Source organism: Crotalus tigris, unplaced genomic scaffold, assembly GCF_016545835.1.
Source record: "Crotalus tigris isolate CLP2741 ecotype Arizona unplaced genomic scaffold, ASM1654583v1 scf7180000020523.1239640, whole genome shotgun sequence".
NCBI lineage: Eukaryota > Metazoa > Chordata > Lepidosauria > Squamata > Viperidae > Crotalus > Crotalus tigris.
Window position 1 is genome coordinate 176,235 of NW_024098059.1, and position 22,183 is coordinate 198,417.

The 22,183-nt window shown below is 38.9% G+C and overlaps 1 protein-coding gene and 1 long non-coding RNA gene across 6 annotated transcripts; one reads left to right on the forward strand and one right to left on the reverse strand.

The window, feature by feature from the left end:
- Positions 1-1,150: 1,150 nt before the first annotated feature.
- On the reverse strand, positions 1,151-17,224 carry PAIP2 (poly(A) binding protein interacting protein 2). 5 transcript variants are annotated; one of them, XR_005559620.1, is made up of 5 exons: positions 11,475-12,418; positions 8,801-8,960; positions 7,765-7,941; positions 6,059-6,135; positions 1,151-2,245 (listed from the first exon to the last, which is right to left on the reverse strand). XR_005559620.1 is itself a non-coding variant. In XM_039367029.1 (4 exons), exons 2-4 carry the CDS (start codon positions 8,936-8,938, stop codon positions 2,189-2,191), a joined length of 372 nt encoding a protein of 123 aa, XP_039222963.1. In that variant the 5' UTR covers positions 8,939-8,960; positions 17,067-17,224; the 3' UTR covers positions 1,151-2,188. The 5 variants fall into 5 exon arrangements, 3 of the variants coding, with proteins under 3 accessions (XP_039222963.1, XP_039222964.1, XP_039222961.1); XR_005559621.1 differs by lacking the exon at positions 1,151-2,245 and adding an exon at positions 2,252-4,732 and having other exon boundaries at positions 11,475-12,419; XM_039367029.1 differs by lacking the exons at positions 6,059-6,135; positions 11,475-12,418 and adding an exon at positions 17,067-17,224.
- Positions 16,643-20,304, forward strand: LOC120318885. Its single transcript, XR_005559622.1, has 2 exons — positions 16,643-16,792; positions 20,260-20,304. It is a non-coding gene; the product is annotated as an uncharacterized LOC120318885 (long non-coding RNA).
- The last annotated feature ends 1,879 nt before the right edge of the window (positions 20,305-22,183 follow it).

The following is a 22,183-nucleotide window of genomic DNA, read 5'->3' on the forward strand; positions in this document are numbered from 1 at the left end:
AATTTCTGTTTTCACTTTGTCATTATAGGGTACCGAGTGTAGATTAATGAGAAAAAGTGAATTGCAACAACTGTAGAATCAGGCTGCAGCATAACAAAATTGACAAAAGTGAAGGGGGTCTGAATACTTTCTGAATGCACTGTATATGGCTTCTAAATGTGAAATTGTTAAGGTCAGTCTCCTTCAAGCTGAAGTCCCCCATTGTTTGGGCTATAGTTTTCTGCAGTTGCATGACTACTGGGAACATGCTGTAGTACATGAAGGGAATTATAATTCAGAACATATGAAGTGCAGCACATTGAAGAACAGTGACGTAGATTATTAAAATACAGTATCTTCATGTGATTATAACTGCTATTTTTAAAATTTATCATTAAGCCACCACCTATGTTCTGGATTTTTCCAGTTCATTTTTCCCAAAGCCACTTTTCCCAGAACTATCTTTTGGTGTATATCTGAAACAAACCAGCCTTGTTCTGTTTCATGAACAGACTAATATATTCCAAACTATACCAGTTTGGGCCTGGACTACCAGAAATAGCTCTTCTGTTCTTGAAATCTTCTGTATATTCCTAAAAAATCATTAAACAAGGGTAGTACACACAAGCTACCACAAGTAGAAAAGGAGCGGCACTGTTGTGGAATTACACACCAGAGTAACTACTATATGCTTTGGTCAGGTTTTTATAAACTAGCTAATTGGCTTTTATAATTGTCTACTTGAAATTCTGGCATCTACTTTTCCAGGAAACATTCCTGATATTCCACACGTAGTCTTGAATGCCTACATCACCAATGTTGTCATTTCATTGGCAGCTTGCAAAACGATAGTTGCTTTCAATCTCAAAGGGTCACAACTTCATTAAAAAAGCTTCCATATTTATGGCATATAGTACTAAATAAAGACAAACTGGGTTAGTAAATCAAGGGACAACATGAATACACATTTGCACCTACTTGAATTTGCTTCTATTATAGAAGTCTCTCTCTCTCTGACAAGAATGTCATTTGGATTATTTCTGAGAATTGCAAAGAATTTTTCATATTTCCAGCTTTTATCACAGACACTGGATTTGCTTTGGTTGTAAATGTAATGTATGAACAGGACAACAAAGGCATTTTCACAAGCTCCAAATAAGATGAACACTCATTTTGTCATTTCTACTGTTATTTATTTTTTTTAAATATTTTTGAAAAAATATAATTTTTTTACAATATTTTCAACTTAAACACTATTCACACTGAACACATAAGGCAGCGTAAGCTACCCAAATATGAAGTTTAAGAAGCCAAAACTGTACTAGGTGTTTTAAAAAAAAAGTTGTGCTGTAGACTATTGTGTAGTGATGATTAAACAAAGCAAGGGAAAAGCACCACTCAAATCACTAATACTAAATTTTACAGTTAAATCCAATTTTTAAGATTGTAAAATTTTACAGAGGCAGTGCCATGTTTCTGGATTCCTGGAAGAATCTGTGATGTACAACTAAACATCACCTTAAATATACACTCAGAAGTGGGACAAACATTCCAACATGATAACTTGCTGCAAATATAATCTCAATTGCCAAATTTTCTCCCCCCGCCTCCCCCCAACCAGATCTGTAGCCAAGAGAAAGGATTCTATACAGGCCTGTAAAAGTGATTCAGATATTTTTACAATTCACACTTTCCTCAAAAAAGAACAGCATGAAATAAAGTTTTGCTTGATAATGGGAAGAATTCATAGCAGTACTGAAATTCAGCTAATCTGCATAATCAGATAAACCTTGCTTTTATTTTCACATTAAGGCATTATTGGGTGCATATCGACACCGCCATAAGTTTTAATTAAAACAGACCACTCTTTATCAAAGTCTGAATCCTTCTAAAAACAGAATTGCAAGAGTTTCTCAGAAACTTGGTACTTTTCTCAACATGACTGGTGCTTCCTTCCTTATTGTCTCCCTCACAAAAAGCCTGGATCCAATTAGATTTTTCCAATTCATTAACCTCTGACAGCAGTTGACTTAATAACAGTCTCAGCACTTTTATTAAGCATGCAAGACTAACAAAACTTTGGCAATGCGTAAGTGTAACACAGTGACAAGAAGAGAGAGCGTTTTAACAATTAAATCTTCTAATACTGGCTTCACAGTGTGGAAATTGTGCTACATCCACCAAAAGAGGGCCCAGTCTACTCATATATTTAGTACTTCACCCCAGGAACAAACTCCTTTGCATTGGGATTCAGATTACTCTTGACCTGGAAGAGAGAAATTTTAAAAGCTTAGACTGTGAAACCTAAGGTTTTCTTTTGAACATATTTGCACTAAGTTTAACAGGAATTCTTTGCAGTGAAAACATTCCTGAACATAGGCCTCAGTGGAGAAAGCAAGATACTCTTGCCAAGGAAACAGCTTAGAGTCAGCTTACATGCCAGATAGATCAGGATCCCCTGGTTTGATTGATACCACCCAATTCAAGATCTCAATCTCTTCCTTCGATAGAGCTAAACCAACTTTCACAACAATAACTGAATATATTATAACACAGGGGCGTCAAACTGCTGGCCCACGGGCCAGATGCGTCACGTGGAAGCCGCGCCCACCCCAGCTCCGGCAATGGGAGTTTGACACCCCTGTTATAACATGTGGCTCTCCAGATGATGTTAAATTGTAGTTTTCAGCATCATTCTCCACTGGCTATTGTAAGACAAACAAAAGTGGTAATACAGCAGCAGCATCTAGAGCAGGCATGTCAAACTCGCGATATCACGCCATTGCCGGCAATGGGGTGGGCGCGGCTCCAGTATGATGAAACCAGCCCGCGGGCCAGCAGTTTGACATCCCTGATCTAGAGGATCACATTATTGCTCTTCTTAAACTAATTTTCTAAACTTGTTGACAGTATTAACAAAAATGTAGAGGAGGAAATCCATCAGACACTGTATGAACCTTTGATAATGTCCTTTACCAGAGATTCTTGAGCAAACTTGGAAGCGGGGGGGATAAAGAAGGCTTATGTTCTTAGGGATTGGAAATTCTCTTAAGAATTAAAAAAGAGAGAAGAATAAATAGACAATAGTGCAAAGTGAAATTCTCAGGGACTGGGGGTGGTAGATCATTGTTTCTAATTAGTTTATAAATAAACTGAAGTTAAGGACTAAGGTGATCCAGTCTGCTAATGACATAAAGATGTGCATTTTGATTGCAAAGATATTGGGAAGAGCTCCAAAAGGTCCTCTCTCCAAACTGAGTAAGTAGGCCTCAAAATGGCAAATGCAAATCAGTAGGAGCAAGCACAAAGTAATGCAGATGGGTATAAAAATTCCAAAGGTTACCTCCATGAATGGGAGTTGAGGTTACTAAGAGTGATCGGAAAAAGAATGCTGGGAGTCAGGGGTGCACTGCTCAACAAAAAGGAACAACTCAGAGAGCATTTCTTGTTAAAAATGACAAATCTCGTGTTCAGATTTAAGAATAGAAAATGTAAAAAAATTCAGTACAGTAATGGCAGGACTGGAATACACTTGAAAAGGTGCAAAATAATCAATACATAAAAGAGCAACCATAAGTATAAGAGGGGCTCAGATAGGTTTCTTATAAGAAAGGACTACTTTAGGGCTTTTTAACTTGGGCTGAAAGTAAATAAGGAAAGTTGTATAACATCATGCATGATGCAGAAAATACAGATCCCATTCTTCGTTTTATTTACAATACTGGAAGTTGAGGTCATGCAAAATATTTCACACAATGCATATATAAACTATGGAATTTCCTGCCGTAAGATGGAGTCCCAATTTAGACTTAAAAGAACACCAGGCTACGAGTTCTCAATCTGTAGGCCAGCGATGATTATGCTCCACAAAGGTACTCTAGTAGCTTATCTAACGTGCAGGTATCCAATATAAATAAATCAAAGTATTACAATTTTAGAAGGCTGTTATACCTCTCAATATTTGGTAATGTCATTTGAAATTTTGCAAGATTTTGACATTCTCACCCAGAATATGCAAAATCAATCTTATGAAAGTCCTAAGATTTTAAATCTATTATCTTCCTATCCACATGTCTGGATTCATGTGTACTATAATACAGACCATGATACACCAGGGACCCTCATATATTTTTCTTACAATATACAAATCCTACTTTTAAGAAATAGTTTTGTGCTTTATTTGATACAACCCAACTTGTAAATTCAGAGCAGGGTGAACAAGCTTAATAGGCAGGTACAGGCAATCACAAAATAACTTTACTTTCAGTCAGAATACTAAAAAGACAGTAATTTACTTATAATGAAAGCAACTAGATCAGTTCAATACATTTGATATCCACATAACAAAATTGCCCATCCACATTAAATGTTCAACTGGCAAATCTAGCCAAGGTAACAATTCACAGAGAGGGAGGTTAATCTTTCAACGTATCAATGCAAAAATCTAAAGTGCAATAAATTGTTCCCAAGTCTGCAATGAGCTAGGTTTAGAATTTATCAAGTTTTTTCAAAACAATATTCCTGTTAGTGATAACAGGCTGAAATTATAGCTAAAAAAAGTAGTTCATCTTATAAATAAAATTCTAAGCTTTTTAATTACAACCAAAACAATAGAATTTTAAGAATACCTACCAAATGAGAACATCATCAGACTATGATATTGTATCTACTATAATATAGGAGAGTTCATGTGATCTTTAGAACTATTTGTAACCCTGCAGACCTACAACAGGATCTGAGCTTCCTGAAAAACCTATTAACAGATAAAGATAATCTAGTTAAAGCAGGGTCTTCAAACTTGGCCCTTTTATGACTTGTGGACTTCAACTCCCAGAATTCCTTAGTCAGCGTGCCTGGCTGAAGAATTCTGGGAGTTGAAGTCCACAAGTCATAAAAGGGCCAAGTTTGAAGACCCCTGAGTTAAAACATTGCATTCTGTCATGTCTTTACTCAACAGTTTGAGCCAACATTTACTTTCCTTGCTGGAAAAAGTATGTGACACTTTAATAATCTAACAATATAGTAATAGTAGAACCTCCTTTACCAGAAATTGTTTCAATTAAATGCTTCCAATGCTTGTTGATCAATACTTCAAATTGGCTTGGAAGAATGTTGGCCCCACCCCTCTTTACACCCATTTCAATTCATGGATATTTGTGGACTGTCTAGCACAGAGGTAGGCAACCTTGGCTCTTTTATGACTCGTGGACTTCAACTCCCAGAATTCCTGAGCCAGCACGGCTCAGCTTGGAAATCTTTCCCTGTCCCCTCAGCATGGCTGGCTCAGGAATTCTGGGAGTTGAAGTCCACGAGTCACAAAGCAGCTTGGGCCTAGGCCAGAGGTAGGTAACCTTGGCTCTTTTATGGACTTCAACTCCCAGAATTCCTGAGCCAGCCATGCTGAGGGGACAGGGAAAGGTTTCCAAGCTGAGCCATGATGGCTCAGGAATTCTGGGAGTTGAAGTCCACGAGTCATAAAAGAGCCAAGGTTGCCTATCCCTGTCTAGCATAAATTGCGTATATTAGCATTTTAATATTTTAGTTGGGTTAAAGGTCAAGACTCAGCCATTCCTGAATGTAACATTTATTTTGCTTCACTAACTCTGTTATAGACCTACTTGTATGTTTACAAAACAGTGAACTGAGTTTTTGGAATTTTTTTAATATTTACATATAAAGAATTCCGTGCAAACTATAAACAAACCTTCTTTTTAAGTCTTTACCCTATCCCAGAGGGTAACATTTACAGGAATGATTCCCATCTATCAATGTCAAAGAAACCTCTATATATCTCTTACTCATATTCAGTATAATTATATGAGAAATACCCTGTGGAATAAGAATACCTAAATAATTGATAAATTCAGTACAGGCCTGAAAATCAGAATGATTTAAATACGAGGTTCAAGAGATGAGGAATAAATCATAATGATACACTTCTAGTAACATTGCATGAAAATATGTTTTTACCATGTCCTAAAGTATTATCTTCTTGGCAGAAATAATTTACATATATTTTGACTTTGAAACAAGGTTCATAATTTTCAGAGGCAAACATTCTTTTGAACTACATACTGACCTCAAGGAAACTGACAGATGAACAATGGAAATGAATTCTCCATGTCCTTATTATTCCCTTGAGGTTAATTCTTCAAACTAAATTTAAGACAAATTTATGAATTACCCAGTGGACTGAAGACATCACGTTACATGCATCCTATAAATGAGTTGGCTATTGACATAAATTACGCATGGACAAGTACAATGAAATATGGTTATCTTTTATGGAAACCTTTGTGGATCAGTGTGTGTTTGTGTGTACGTGTACGTGTACATATATATAAGCACTCATATAAATTACTTAGCTTGTAATCAATCTTTACTGTTTTGTTTTTTTAAAAATAATGTTTATTTTACTTTTCTTCTTGGATGTTTTAAATGAAGCAAAAGTAAAAAAAATATGAAGAGGGCCCCTCAAGCTCTGATTGCTCTCTCATTAACTGGAACATCTGACTCAATTAGCGTCTCCATACAGATTATTTCACATACTTTTTCCAACAAAGGCAAGCAGCGTTGCCTGAGTGTGTCTAATAAAGACACAACACAGCATGCCATTTGCAATATTGTTTATTTAACCATCACCTCTTTATCCATTAATAAGACTGCAGGATTATGGATGGTACCCAAGGATTCACCAACTTTCTCACACCATTGTAGGATTTTAATTAGTCGGATCGCTTTAAAAAATGTACCAAGATTTTGTAAAAAAAAAAAAAAAAGGTGCTTTCAAAAAACATGCACAGTCGGTGCCAACTCGGCACACTTCCTTCAAGACACTGACTGCCTGTGTAGGAACCATTTAAGCAAAATGCATTTTCTTCAGAACAGGAGGTTTACTTATTAGTAAATTTATGTAAAATTTAATTTATCAAACCCAGTAAATACAAATAAACAAACCAATATTGTAACTTTGGGAAAAAAATATATGCATGCTGAATATGAGCTAAAATGTCATGCTCAACAGGTTCCTCTATTTAAATAAGTTACATCATCTGTGACATCAAAGTAACCACAAGTTGGCTTAAAAAATCAGGGGAATATTTAAAGGTTTAACGTTCTAGTTATACTTTATGACCTATACTCATTTTCATATGAGCCTAATTTTACCCTTTTAATTAAAAAGTAATTAAAGCCTACATCAGGGGGTCTTCAAACTTGGCCCTTTTATGACTTGTGGACTTCAACTCCCAGAATTCCTCAGCCAACGTGCCTGGCTGAGGAATTCTGGGAGTTGAAGTCCACTAGTCATAAAAGGGCCAAGTTTGAAGACCCCTGGCCTACACTATTAAAAAATAGTCCTATGCATCATGGCCAGTAGACTTAATTGTACGGCAAATGTTAGTAATAAAATGCTTCCGGTCTCTCTCATCTACCAGATCTTCAAATGGTATCTCTGTAGAGTGAAAAATTAAAATTAGGGAGACCTCTGAACCCTACAAGAACTAAACCACTTTCCTAATCATTTAGCCTACACATCCAGTCTTTACCCTCCCAAATGGTTCCATGTATTCTTCTCTCCCAATGCACACCTGTGCACTTGACAAAAGCAAATACTAAAAGGAGGAGGATAAGATGGTACAGTTGTTCTACGTACAAGGTCTTGATTGTTGTCAGAAGGCCACATCTCAGCTAGCTTCTGAGTGAGACAGCTAACAAAGTATACTGCTAACATTTGAAGAAAGGGGCTTGATTAAAATAATTCCAAATTTAAAATCAGATGCTTACCACCAGATCTTCCAGTGACGAACTGTCACCGATAACAAGATCGTTAAACTGGTCTTGAATTTGATCCATCGTTTGCGGAAGATCTCTTGCTGGAATAAACCATTCGTGCTCTTCCTCTTCCAGCATTTCTTGGAAGCAACGTTCTATAAATTCTTCTTCCCACAATTCCTCTTCAATCTATAATTGGAACAACAGAAGGAAATCTACTATCAAGGGACCTGAGTGGAACTGTCTGAGCGCTATGGCAAAAACCTCTCAGATGGATCCTCCCCAATGTTAGGAGAGCTCAGGTGTTGAGCTCCCACAAGCGGCAGCAACTGAGGGCAAATGCGGAAAAGGAAGTTTAAATAGCTGCTTCTTCCACACAGCCACAACATTGGGTCTGAGCCCTGCACGGCTCTTCCTTTACTTCCTCAGTCACCTGAAGTAACCCTTCCCCCTCCCACCTGGTGGGTTATTGTTGTTCTCTGAGCTTCTTTTTCTGCAGACATCGTTATTAAAATATAGAGATAAACCTTATCTATGCAACCAAAAGTTAAAAAAAAAGCAACCAAAAGTTAACAAAGGAAACAGATAACAAAGCCAACATTTAGGAAACTAGGAAACAGCACCAGATAAACAACTGGGGAGAAACTACACTCCAACCAAGTTTGGCAGACTATATATAAAAACAACTTCAACTACCTCCACTCTCTAATGCACTAATGATGTAACCTAGCTTGATATTGAAGTGCAAGGAAACAGCACCAAGAGACCAATATATAGCGTTGCATACTAAATGGTAGTTAAACAGCAAATGCAAACTGGGAATAGACCTACCATCAAAAATCAACTCTTCTTCAAACCAAACAAGGATGCAAGATCAGGAATTCTGGGAGCTGAAGTCCATGAGTCATAAAAGAGCCAATATTGCCTACCCCTAGCAGAGATTCACAGAAAACACTGGAAGAAAACTAGACTAACGGAAAAAGTGGGATCTGTCCAATAATGCAGAAGAAAAACAAAAACAAAAGAAGCAACGTATCCTCTCACTTACCTGCCTGTTGAATTCCTCTTCATTTTCCATCCACATATATTCTGCAAATGGATTATCATCTTCATGAGAGTGACCATTCATGATCATGTCTTCACTGATAATGCTTGGACTAGTACTCCTACGACTTGGATCTTTCATGGTTGTGCCTTTGAGCTTAAGCCTGAAAGAAAGTGTCCCCAGGAGTTAAGATTTTTAGTTGAATTTGTAGCAATGTATGCTTAGATGTCAGACCCGTGTGAGGTCAGCGATATTTTCATGCAGGTTTGTCTGTCTACTTGAACTTTCAATGGACTTGTTTAGCAGAGAATTACTTTATAATGCAAGATTCTTGCTAGGAAGACAAGAGGAAAAGAAGAAAAGAAAGGACAAAACGTGTTTGAAGATTGGTCTTGTGAACCTACCTTGTCTTCTTCAAGTAAAGGTTCTAGTTCTAGTATATACAGGTTTGTATCAAATAGAAACCCATCCAGGAATATGGCAAGGAGGACTTAAAGGTATATTCCACAACATGTGCTGCTCAAAAGCAACTAAGCACAGTCATCTTCCCCTCCATCCATTGCTTTCTTACAGATCCTGTCAGTAAGAAATCTAAATTGGTCCAAAGTTAATTTTATGGATTCTCCAAGCTTGTAGCTATGCAGTACATGTGACAATATGTTGCATATAAATTCTCTAGTGAGCTATTAATTTTTTAAAGCTTTTTAAAACAGTTTTTCTTCTTCTAAATATTACTTTTCCTCTGGGTTTTATTTATTTGATTTGAGCCTTCTACTTTCAATGAACTCTTGGCAGGTAACAATCAAGAACTAATAATAAAACATCCATAATACAGGACCCTTCATTTCAACCCTGAGCTAGATATTCTCCTTTACTGGTACACATTGTTACCATCTAGCTTAAGGGTGTCAAACTCAATTTTATTGAGGGCCGCATCAGCATTGCGGTTGCCCTCAGAGGGCCAGGTGGGTGTGGATGGAGTGGGTGTGGCCTACTGGGTGGGTGTGGCCAGCTCTACATCGTTTGCGTTAAGGGTGCCTGTTGGGGCCTGGGCAGAAGTGGGATAGATCTGAGGGTCTCTGGCAGAAAGGGGTGGCACCAGGGCAAGTGCCAAGGCATGGTCCACTGGAGGAGCCTCACTGTTCCTCTCAGGCCATGTGGGGGGGGGGGCTTATGGAGCTAAGACTGAATGCGTTTCAGCATAGATGGCCACCACAGAATTGTACATTGGCTCCCAGCTGGCCTGGGCCAGGGCCAAGGCAGAGGGGGCTGTTCCCTCACTATTTCCAGGATGGCTTTGCGGGCCACATGAAACCACTTCGTGGGCCGCATCCGGCCCCCGGGCCTTGTGTTTGACATGTCTGGTCTAGCTCAACATGGTTTTTTTTTTTTTTAACCAAATGAGATGTCAATTTTACTATCAGTATCTGTAAAAATTTTCAATTTTACTAAAATAGTTCTAATGCAACAACTACCATATGTGAACTTACACATCATCTTTTCAGTTAATTAAGTTTGCAACTGAGGCATCTTTGAATTTTTGCATTTGAAGGGTTTAGCATCTGCATGTTATCAATTCATGTTTGAAAAACACAGTTTTAGAATGCTATATACCAGCATCAATGCTTGCACTGAACTTCAATTACTTTCCCTGACCAGAACAAGTATCCAGGCTTTTGACCTATAAAAATGCCCAGCTATAAAGGTTCCATGAATCTCAAAGGGTAACTGCATTTTTCTTTTTGACTACTGACAGTCCTCATTTAACAACTGCCTAATTTACTAACTGTATGCAGTTACAGAAATGGTGAAAAAATAACTTTAGGATCAATCGTCACATTTACAATCTTTACAGGTTTGTAAAGCAAAAGAAAACTGAAGTAAGATCGTAAGCATAGCTGTGACTTCACTTAGCAATTTATTGACTGAATTGCTGGTCCCAACTGTGATTGCTAAATGAGAACTACATCTATACCATTATGTTTTAAGACTCAGTAATATTAGCAATTTTGTGTTACCCATCATATTAGCAGCCCATCCAAATCGGAATACTTTCCCCAAAAAATGCCACAAGACTTTATTATTTAAGGTATCTTTAAACAGTAAGCAGTAATGGAAGAATTTTGTTTCTAGTATTTGTTGTTCCCGGTGTTTGCTGAAGATATCCACATATTATCTTGCCAACCCAGAAAGAAAAACCAGGTTATTAAGAAGATGAACACTGAAATTAAAAATAAGCTGCTTTTTAAAATATTATTCAAGTCATAAATATATGCAATTATTAAAAACATAGCAGTAATATCCAAGCTGGTTTTTAAAATAAGAATTTAATGTTAGCTCTGCAATTTTTAACTGTGCATTTATTAATCTGACTATACATCTTAAATACCTACAATACTACATTGTTCTTCAACCATTATTAGCAGTGAAGAAATGATGTCCTTATGTTTCCCAGATACCACCTCCTGGAGGCATAAATTGTATTATTATAATCTGCAATTTAAAATCCAAATTTACTCTCGCTCCCATAGGGAAACAAAAACACTCTCTAATGAATATTTTACCATAATGCTTAAAAAGTAAAGATGTATTCAAACAAACGCTTACGCTTATTACACATTTTGTTTAAAACATATAGATTCTATTACTCAGTTTGGGAATCTACGCGGCTGGTCACCTTAGAAATTTCATCATGTTCCTCTCTCCATTTGCAACAATCCAAGGGAGCTGTGTTTAAATACAGACTTCCCTCTGGCAGCTCTATGTCTCTTTCTGATGAATCCTGCTATGCAGGAGTTCAGGGGATTCTGATGTCAAATGAGATTATGACCTCACGAAGCTCACCTTTGAAGGAGGATGAAAAAGGAAAGAAAGAAAAAAATCCCCAAACCTGCACAACTGCTCTAAAAGAACGGGTTTCCAATTTTCTTTGCTGTATTACTTGTAACTGTACTTACTGTATAACACTATGTGATGAGAGTCTCAAAAGATCAACGATTTTTTTCCCCACGGTTTAAAAACCTGTTCCAAAAACTGCACTAATGCACAGAAATTATGGATGTGTTCTAGGGAATAATTTTTAGGGTTTGGTAGTTTTTCCTAAACTGGGCATCCTTCAGATATACAGTATTCAAGTCTCAGAATTCTCAGCAGTAACCATATTGGTTGGATAAGTTTGGGAGTTCTCTAGAGTCTAGACCGCACATGTCAAACTCGCGACATCACGTGACGTTGCGCAATGCATCGGAGCTTTTCCCCCATTGCCGGCAAAGGGATGGGCATGGTTTCCCGGTGATGCGTCCGGCCCATGGGCCGGGAGTTTGACACCCCTGGTATAGACCATGTCCAGATTTGAGAAGACTGATATATGGGTAACTAAAAGGTCCAACACTGTCCTGTACATTTTTACGTATGCTGCAGATATTTTTAAATCTGATGAATGTCTGTAGGAGTTAAACAGGAATTCCTAAATAGTAAAGCGATGTGGAAAGTGTTCTTTGAATAGCCAATACATTAAAAAAACCCTGACCATGCTATATATTAGACCCATCTCTTAAGCAGCTAAATACTTTATACAGAGTGAGTTAATACATAATCGTACTTTTGCTTTTGAAGCCCAAGTGAAGGGTTTCAAAAGCTCCACTCAATACATCTAAAAACCAGGATACAGTATTCTGTTTCTTTTACCTCTCTCTCTCTCTCTCTCTCTCTCTCTCTCTCTTTCTCTCTCTCTCTCTCTCTCTCTCTCTCTCTCTTTAGGAGTTGGAGACAAATGCTGAAAGTCAGTAAAATCAAAGGATGGAAAAACAGCTGTCCTCTTCCTTATATTAGCTCTAAATTGTTTACATGTACTAACTTGTAAAAAGCATTCCCTTGAATATAAATTTAAATCTAGAGTAGAAGGGCAGCATCCAAATTATAAAATACCTTAACAACCAAAGCCTCCTTTAAATTTGATAAAAGATGCCTCATTGTTTGACTTCAGACATCTCTGAAAAACCAAAAGAAAGAAGTGAGTTACGCTAACTCTTAGCATCAATGCATATTTATTTATTTATTTATTTAATATGCCTGAGTTATTATTTTTGTAAATAGTTCAGGGTGGCACATATATGATCCTAATAATCCTTCTTCCTCCAATTTCCTCAACAACAACCTTGTGAGTCAACTGGGCTGAGGGAAAGTGACTTGCCTAAATCACCAAGATGGCTTTCCTGCCTAAGGTGGGACTAGAACTCAGTCTCTTGCTACCAGTGTTTCTCAACTTTGACAATTTTAAGGCATGTGGACTTCAACTCCCAGAATTCCACAGCCAGTGTTGCTGGCTGTGGAATTCTGGGAGTTGAAGTCCACATGCCTTAAAATTGTCAAAGTTGAGAAACACTGAATCTAGGCCAACATATTAACCTCTGAACCAAACCAGCCTACAAATACTTGCATTTTAAGTAATTCTGAAGACACATCACTGACCATTCAAAAAACAAATAATTAACATGCAGGTTCTTTTTTTTTTCCTTTACTTTAATCATGATAGCTATCTATAAATCAGTAACGTGATTTTGACAATGCTAGAAGTGCCCTCAAACAACAAATTTACCGCTTCTGGACTTTATGTTGGTGACTGAAAAAAATAATGAAAATTTGATGTTAGATTTTGATGACTAGATTGACTTTGTTGTTATAGAAATAGTTTGAAATAGAAATATAAAATAAAAGGCTGAGGTGTACAGGTAATCCTCGACTTATGAACACAGCTGGACCCAAAATTTCTGTTGCTAAACGAGACAGTTGTTAAGTAAATTTTGCCCCATTCTATGATCTTTCTTGTCACAGTTCTTAAGTGAATCACCGCAGTTGTTAAGTTAGTAACATGGTTATTAAGTGAATCTGGCTTTCCCCATTGACTTTGCTTTTCAGAAGGTCGCAAAAGGTGATCACGTGACCCTGGGACACAGCAACCGTCACACACGAATCCGTTGCCAAGTTGTTTGAATTTTGATCACTTGACCACAGGGATGCTGCAATGGTTGGTTGTAAATGTGAAAAATGGTCATAAATCAAGGTTTTTTTCAGCGCTGTTTTAACTTTTAACAGTCATTAAATGAACTGTGGTAAGTCAAGGACTATCTATAATTAATTTTTTTGTATTCTTTCGCACTGAAGAAAGTCGGAAGTACTATTTCTCTTCCTTTTCTTGGCACCTCTCTTTATTTCTCCTTTTATTTTTATTTGTATTTTATCTCAAAACAAACTCCTAATAAAAAAGATAAAAAACAGATCTCCAAAGTTATTACACCTGATTATTCATCATATTCTTTTGAAAGGCTCCGTCATGATTCTGAAATTTTGTAATGGTTTTATCTGAGCTAGGCTGGATGTGTTGCCCTCAGTACCATAGATGCCGGCGTACAAGGCGACCCGGCGTATAAGACGACCCCCGTGTTTGTCGCCGAGCTGCATTCCTAGAACGTCATCTTATATGCCGGAAACTACCAGTATTTCCAGCGTATAAGACGACCCCATCTTTGGCGCCGAGTTTAGCGCTTGCAGAAGTCGTCTTATACGCCGGCATATACGGTAGTTTTTTTTGAACATTTAAGGGGATTCCTTTGTCTCTCTGGTGATGTCCATGGGGCAATGGCTCAATAGAAATGCTAAGCATTATCCTGCTACATATTCCCTATATAAGCACTCTAGACTGACTTTCATTTGTCTGATCTTGACGGAATTTCCACCACTTTTTTTTTGACAAGGACTCTAAAATATCCTACCAACTCACTCCATTTATGCTATAGTCTGTACAATGCATCACACCATTAATTAACTTTGAACAATCATTCATTAATCGATTTTTATAATACTATTTTATTTTATGATGTACGTTTCTACTTTAGATCAAGGGTCCCCAATCCCCGACCCATTACTGGGCCGTGGGCTATTCGGAATCGGGCCACATGAAGCGGGCCGGTGCACACAGCTCCACTTGTGCAAGTGGCAAGCCAGCACACAGCTCCACTCACACAGTGAACGATGTGCACGTGCATGTGTACTGGTCCGCCACTCACCTGAGTGGAGCTGCATGGGTACCAGCCTGCTGCTCGCGCAGCCGGGTTCTCCTCTCCCCCCCCCAGCAGGGACACCAAGCTGCCGTGGCTCCTGGAACATCTTCCACCCTCCTGAGATCAATTCCACTCCCCCTCTTTTGGCCTTCTGAAAGACCTTGAAGACATGGCTATGCCAACTAGCCTGGGATCCCAGACTGGGGTGTGGCGCTTTGGAGGTGGCTAATGGAGTAGATAACACTCCACCTCTTGTCTGGGAGCACTTTGCTCCCTCCTTCTCCCTCCTGTCTAGTTTGATTTTAATTGATTTTAAATGTAAGATCCTTATTTATTGTTTTAATGTTTTAACGTGCATTTTATTCTGTGTCTGTAAGCTGCTGAGTCACCTTTGGCAAGATAGGTGGCATACAAGTTTTTTTTTATTGAAAAGTTTTATACAAATTTTATCACAATACAATATCCCTCCCTCCCTCCAACTGCACAGTTTTCCCCTTTATAGATTGGATGTGTTTTGACACCAGTAGTCACAGATCACAGATCTGTGATCCAATTTTTGGCATAGTTGCATGCAGTTGCTAAGGCTCATTCATGATTTGTGAATTAACAGAACTTCCAAGTGGACTCTATGGAAAAATTAGCAGGATCCACATCTGTTTTCTGAGGTATCAGATCCATTACTATGAATACAGGTAGTCCTCAACTTACGACCACAATTTATGTTAAGTGAGTTTTGCCTCATTTTAAGACTTTTCTTGACACATTTGTTAAATGAATCACTGCAGCTGTTAAATTAGTAAGACGGTTGTTAAGTGAATCTTAACAACAAGAGCCGAGGTGGCGCAGCAGTTAAGAGTGCAGTACTGCAGGCCACTTTAGCTGACTGTGTTCAGCAGGTCAGCGGTTCAAATCTCACCGGCTCAAGGTATATATATATATATACACACACACACATTGCTTACTGGTGTACACCACTTAGAGCAGCGGTTCTCAACCTATGGGTCGCGACCCCATTTGGGGTCGATCGACCATTTTTCGGGGGTCGCCAAAGGCGGCGATCCGCCATTTTCTCCCCTCCGGGGGCGCCGCCGCGCATGGGAGCGCCGGCGCGCATGCACGCCACGCACGGGGGCGGGGCCACGCATGCACGCCGCACATGGGGGCGCCGTGCATGCGGGCCCCCCGCATGCGCATAACGTTTGTGTGACGGGGGTCGCCGTCACACAAACATTGAGAACCGCTGACTTAGAGAGTGCTTGCACTTAAAGCGGTATATAAGTCTCATAAATAAATAAATAAATAAATAAATAAATCTGGCATCCCCATTGACTTTGCTTGTCAAAAGGTTGCGAAAGGTGATCTAATGATCCCCGGACAGTGCAACCATCATAAATGTGAGTCAGTTGTCAAGCATCCGCATGTAAATCACTAGACCATGGGGATGCTGCAACGGGTCATTAAGTGTGGAAAAATGATCAGTCAATGGTCATTTTTCCCAGTGCCGTTGTAAATTCGAACAGTCACTAAGTGAACTGTTCTAAGTCGAGGACGCTCTGTAGTTCATGCAAACTGATGGGAGAACCGTTTCAGAGGATTCCCTCTGTCAAAAGGCATCAATCTTTTTAGGTCCTGGCGTTAACTGTCACTTTATCACCTCCGCCCTCTACCGTTGCTTTCTGGCCTGTACAAAAACAAGACCCAGACGACGGAGCCTTCCTTCGCAGACAAGCCGAGACACCCAACCCGCCATGCAGCTCCGCCCCTTCCCCGGCCAAGCCCCACCCCTGACCACGCGCCCCTCTCGAGCCCCGCCCACTCCGACCTCTTTGTTCGATTTCTTCAGAGCGCGCGACGGCTTCGCCCCCACCGATGGGGAGGGGGAAGCTGTGGAAAGAAGCGGCGCTATCCCATCATGCACCACGCCCCCAACAGACAGGTAGTACACTTCTTGAGAGACCCGGATGGATGGATAGATTGGATGGGGCGGAGGGGGGGGGGGAAGTAAACCAACGAGAACTCGAGCCCCGAAAAGAGGCGAGGCCGTTGAGCTCTACAAAGTCGACTGCTCCCCCTCAGGACTCTCGTCGTTTTTTGCCCAGTAGTCCAAGGGGCGGGGGGGAAGGGAAAGATAAGAGGCGAATGGAGAAGAAATAACGGCACCTTTCAATATTCAGCCCCTCCCCTCTGCGCTTCCGAGCCCTGAGGCGCACCTCGTGTAAGCAGCCTTTCAGACACCGAGGCTCCCAGCTGGCCGTTGCTTCTCGCCCTTCTTTATTCAGGTCCCTTTCTCCTTTGCCACCCCCTTCCTTTGGATACACAACAACTCTCTTAGGCCGGATATGATGTCACTTCCTCCGCTTGCGTGGTTTTTTTTTTGCGAATACCCGTTTCTACGCAAGTTCTCTCACTTCCGGTAACGGTCGTAGATCTACCAAAGTGTAGAGCGATTCCTGTCTATATAAAGCAGGGCGCTTTGCTTTGAATGCTTCGAAGTGACCATTATTCTCTCTTCTCCCTCCCTGGGGAGAAAAATTGGAAAGGGGAAACTATGATCAAAAACCGGCTTAAGAAGTATTTTTCAATATTGGACGCTACCTGTGTAAACCAGGCTCGAAAACTACGATGATTTTTTCTTAAGAATTTCTTTAGAGGATGAGCCAGTTAGAAGTCAAGACTTCCGACAGCCTTTAAAATTTGACGTTAAGGCCTTTTAAACCACGTGCCCGGTGAAATAACTCTGTCAACTCTGCTGATTTATTGAATAAATCTTGGCTGGGTTTGTTCAATAAACTAAAATGTCAATTTTCATACAGACCGCAGATATCCAGGGTGGATAACCCGTCTCGTAGGGTGCGATGCAAAACTCACCCTAAAGGTATTACGTTATACTTCTCATAGTTGGCGATGACCTATCATTCTCTTCAGGTTTTCAGGGTGAAGAAATTGAATTTAGAAATTGAATATAGGGAGGAAGTTTAAGATGCTGTCTTTTAAGTCCCATTAAAATTCCAAAAGTTGGTTAAGTTATATCTAATTATAATTACAGATCAGTTCATTCGATTTTAGCCCCGGACACACTGATTTTCTGAAGTGCAAATTCCAGAATACAATTTGAAGATGAAGTGTTACTGACCCCCCCCCCCCAAGATTGGGCACCCTTCTTTAGCACACTGTTCCACTTAACTGACTCTTTGCATAATTAATTGCAGAAGCTTTTACCAATCCTAGCAGGCTTCCCTTCTTAAAGTTTATCAAGATTTAAGTATAATGTACAATTCCTTCCCAACGACTTCCTGGCTAGAGGGTTCTAATTCTTGTACTCATTGCATCTGCATTAGTCAGAATGGTCTTATAAGATGTACTGTTAACGGTGTATTTAATGGTAATCCAAGGTATATCCATTTAATAGTTTAAAAGAAAATTTCTGAGATCAAATACCAATATAAAGGAAAGGCATGGTATACTTAGCATTTTTTAGGAGTGTTCAAAACATAGCTAGCTCAAAACAACAATTTTGAATATTCTAAAGTTGAATCAACCCACAGTGCATCCAACGTTTTGGCTTTTGCTTGGAACAAGACAGAGCAATTATTTCCACATTCTCATTCTTTAGCTAAAGGAATTAAAATCAAGCCAGCTAATAATGGGAATTGATACAATTGATACAAAGGTGGCATTATACAGGAATAATAGAATGATAAGGCTGGAAGAGACTGGGAGGTCTTCTAGTCCAATCCCTTGTCCAAGGCAGGACTCCTTATAGCCGTGGTGGCGAACCTATGGCACGTGTGCCACAGGTGGCACGCAGAGCCCTCTCTGTGGGCATGTGTACCATTGCCCCAGTCCTAGGCCTTCAGCTGGATTTTATAAAACCTTTTCGCTTTAGGCCTCCACCGCCGTGTGCAAAAAAAAAAAAAAAAAAGGTTCAATCAATTTCAACTTATGAGAAAAAGAAAGATCTCGCAAAGTTGGAATTGATTGAACTTTTTAGTCCCACCCAGTCTGCCGTTACCACCGCAGCCACGCCCACCCAATGGGCCACACCAACCTGGCACCCGACGATATGTAAATGGGTTTTGGGTTGCAGTTTGGGCACTCGGTGTCTAAAAGGCTCGCCATCACTACCTTATAGCATCCCATACAAATGATTGCCCAATATTTAAATTTTTTTTTCCAGCAATGGAGTACCGATAACTCCAGGAGGCAAGCTGTTCCATTTATTAATTATTCTGTCAGGAAATTCCATGTTTCCAGGTTGGTTCTCCTTCTGATGAACTCTCACCCATAGCTTCTTGTCCTGCCCCAGGTGCTATGGAGAACAAATTGGCCCCTCTTTCTTCTGACAGCTCTTCCAAGTATTGGAAGATGACTATCGGGTCTCCCCTAAGCCTTCTCATCATTAGGCTAAACATAGTTCTCTTAGCCGTTCTTTGTATGATTTAGCCTCCTTACCCTGTATCATCTTTTTTGCTCTTCTCTGCACTCTTTCTAGAATCTTTTTTTGTATCGTGGCAACTGGAACTGGACCCAGTATTCCAAATCTGGGCTCTCTAGTACAGTATAGAGCGGTAGTATCACTTTCTGTGATCTTGAAACCATCCCTCTGTTTTACAGAGGGGATATCAAATTTTATATAGAGAAAAAAACCACAAAGGATATATATGATACATCAGAAACAACAAATTAAACAATAAAAGATATTGATGTGCTTTATTAGATGTGAGAAAAGACAAACTCCCTTAAAATATGTTGCATTTCCTACTTCCACATTCTGGTTTATTTAACACTTGCAACTGAATCAAATAGTCCTATTGTTTGGTTATTGAAAAGGCTAGTTTTTGCACATCAAAGAAAATGGCTTTGACTCAAAGGAAAAACTTGTTTCCTGATCTTCAAAAGGAGGCATGGATGCTGTGCTAAAATGCTAACATCTTCCAGAAATGCTAATAATAAAGCCTAAATTTTTACATGTAACACTTTTATTCCATTACCACAGGTTCCATTTTCATTTTCATCTATTATCAGCATAGCCCAGGTTGACGTTTCTTGTTCCAGTTTTAGAACCACATACACTGTCTTCCAATACAGTTTCCCTCAATATGTATCCGGTATATAGGTTGAATAAATAAATAAAAACCCATTATACAGTCTTGCCTCACTTCTTTGCTGATCTGGAATTTGTCTGTTTTACCATTTCTGTCTGGACGGTGGCTTTTAGACCTGTATATAGATTTCTCTTGAGGACAAAGAGATGTTCTGGGATTCCCATTTATCTGAGCACATTCCATTTGATATGGCCAACACAATGAAAAGCTTTTCTATAATCAATGAAGCACCTATTGAGTTCCTTCTATTACTTTTGTCTTTCTTTTTTAAAAAAAATATTGAAAATTTTAATTACAGTAGTAAAAGTCAATGCAAACTAACTTCAAAAAAAAAAAGAGAAGAGAGAAAAGAAGTAAAGAAAAAAGGAACAAATAAGAAACAGGGATAATGAATGTTTAAGGCAAGTGACTTTCAATTTTTATTACAAGTATAAATTTAGTAATTTGTCATCGTGTATAAGGATATGTACAAGTGTCTCTTCTTTCCATAACTCCATGGTGGCGAACCTGTGGCGTGGCACACAGAGCCCTCTCTGTGGTCACGCATGCCATCACCCCAGTCCTAGGCCTTCAGCTGGGTTTTATAAAACCTTTTTGCTTTAGGCCTCTACCGCCATGTGCAAAAAAATAAATAAAATTCAATCAATTTCAATTTCTTGCGATAAAAAAAGGATCTCGCAAAGTTGGGATTGATTGAACTTTTTAGTCTCACCATTTGCTAGTTACCACGGCAGCTACAGCCACCCAATTGGCCATGCCCACCCAATTGGCCGCGCCCACCCGGCACCCGACGATACATAAGTGGGTTTTGGGTTGCAGTTTGGGCACTCAGTCTCTAAAAGGTTCGCCATCACTGGTATAAGGGATAGAGGGTTTGTGTGGTATCATTTCCATCAATTTATACAATTTTTAGAGTTAATCGGCATAAATATTACATAACTTTCATAATTAGATAAAAATACAAATAATATAAACTGGAATCCATGCTAATTTATGTAAATTGTTAAAAACAACCCATTATTACCCATTATTTTGAGGTAATGTTGGACTGAAACTTTGTCTGTTCCATGTAGTCTTTAAATGGTTCTGCTAAACTGAGATTTTATTGTATGCTTCTCTATTGAAGCATCTATTATTCGCTACAAGTCATTAAAAAGCATGTCCTTGATCAATTTTTCTTTAGGTGACGTGTTCTCTTCAGTCAGTCTACTTTCATGGAAAAACAAGTTTTGAATTTGCCGTAAACAACAAATGTTTCATAAGAGATCATGCTGACCTCTAAGTACAAAATGTTTTCTTCTGTTCTGTACAAATACCCCATTTCAAAAGAAATGTAAGATGTATTATTATTTTTAATAAAAGAGCAATGTAATTGATATGACCTATATTTCCACTACATTTTCAAGATTTAATGTGTTTCATTGCAGGCTAAATACACATTGCACAAAAGACGCCATATTCACAATACCAGAAAATTAGGCTGCTAACTGTGTTTGCATTAAAAAAAGTAGTCCTAACTGAAAACCGAAAATGAGTGTGTGCCGTTAATGATAAAGGATGAAGAACTAGTCTCAAATTTAAACAATTTTATTCCATCTCTTCATATGTTCAAATTTCCACATACTGTACTTTCTTCCAATTCACAATTCGGGCTTTCTTTGGCTTTTCCCCTCCAGATGCTTCCTACTAGCATCAGTTGAATTTTTCTTAGCTACAGCCATCTTACTTATTTGACAGACAACAATAAATTAGTGAGAGCACAAATAGAGCAAAGCAGAGAAGTAATGAATCCAATTGGGATCTTTAGTTCTAAAAAATTAACTGTTCCTGGCTGAAGACTTTTCCACGAATGAGCAAAAACAATGGCTGCTGTGAGGAACAAAAACGTCTACAAGTTCTTCGGATCTCTCTGGAGCAGAAACTGGGAAATTGCCTGTGAGTATTCTGAATGGCAACTCTTTGTGAGGAGAGAGTGGTTTCCCATAGATTGGAGGTCTGGAAGCCAAGGGAGATGACAGCTTTGTTCTCAGCAGTGGCAGAGCTTTTTATAAGAACACTAAGCCAACCAAACTCACTTTCTAATCAATTATGGAACTGTTCAGTTTAACCTCTTTATGGATATTAGAGATCTTCAAACTGTGAGCTTAATTTGACATCTGATGAGTTTATCTTCTTCTTTGGATTAAAAACAATTTTAAACAGAAACGTAGGAATTTAAAATA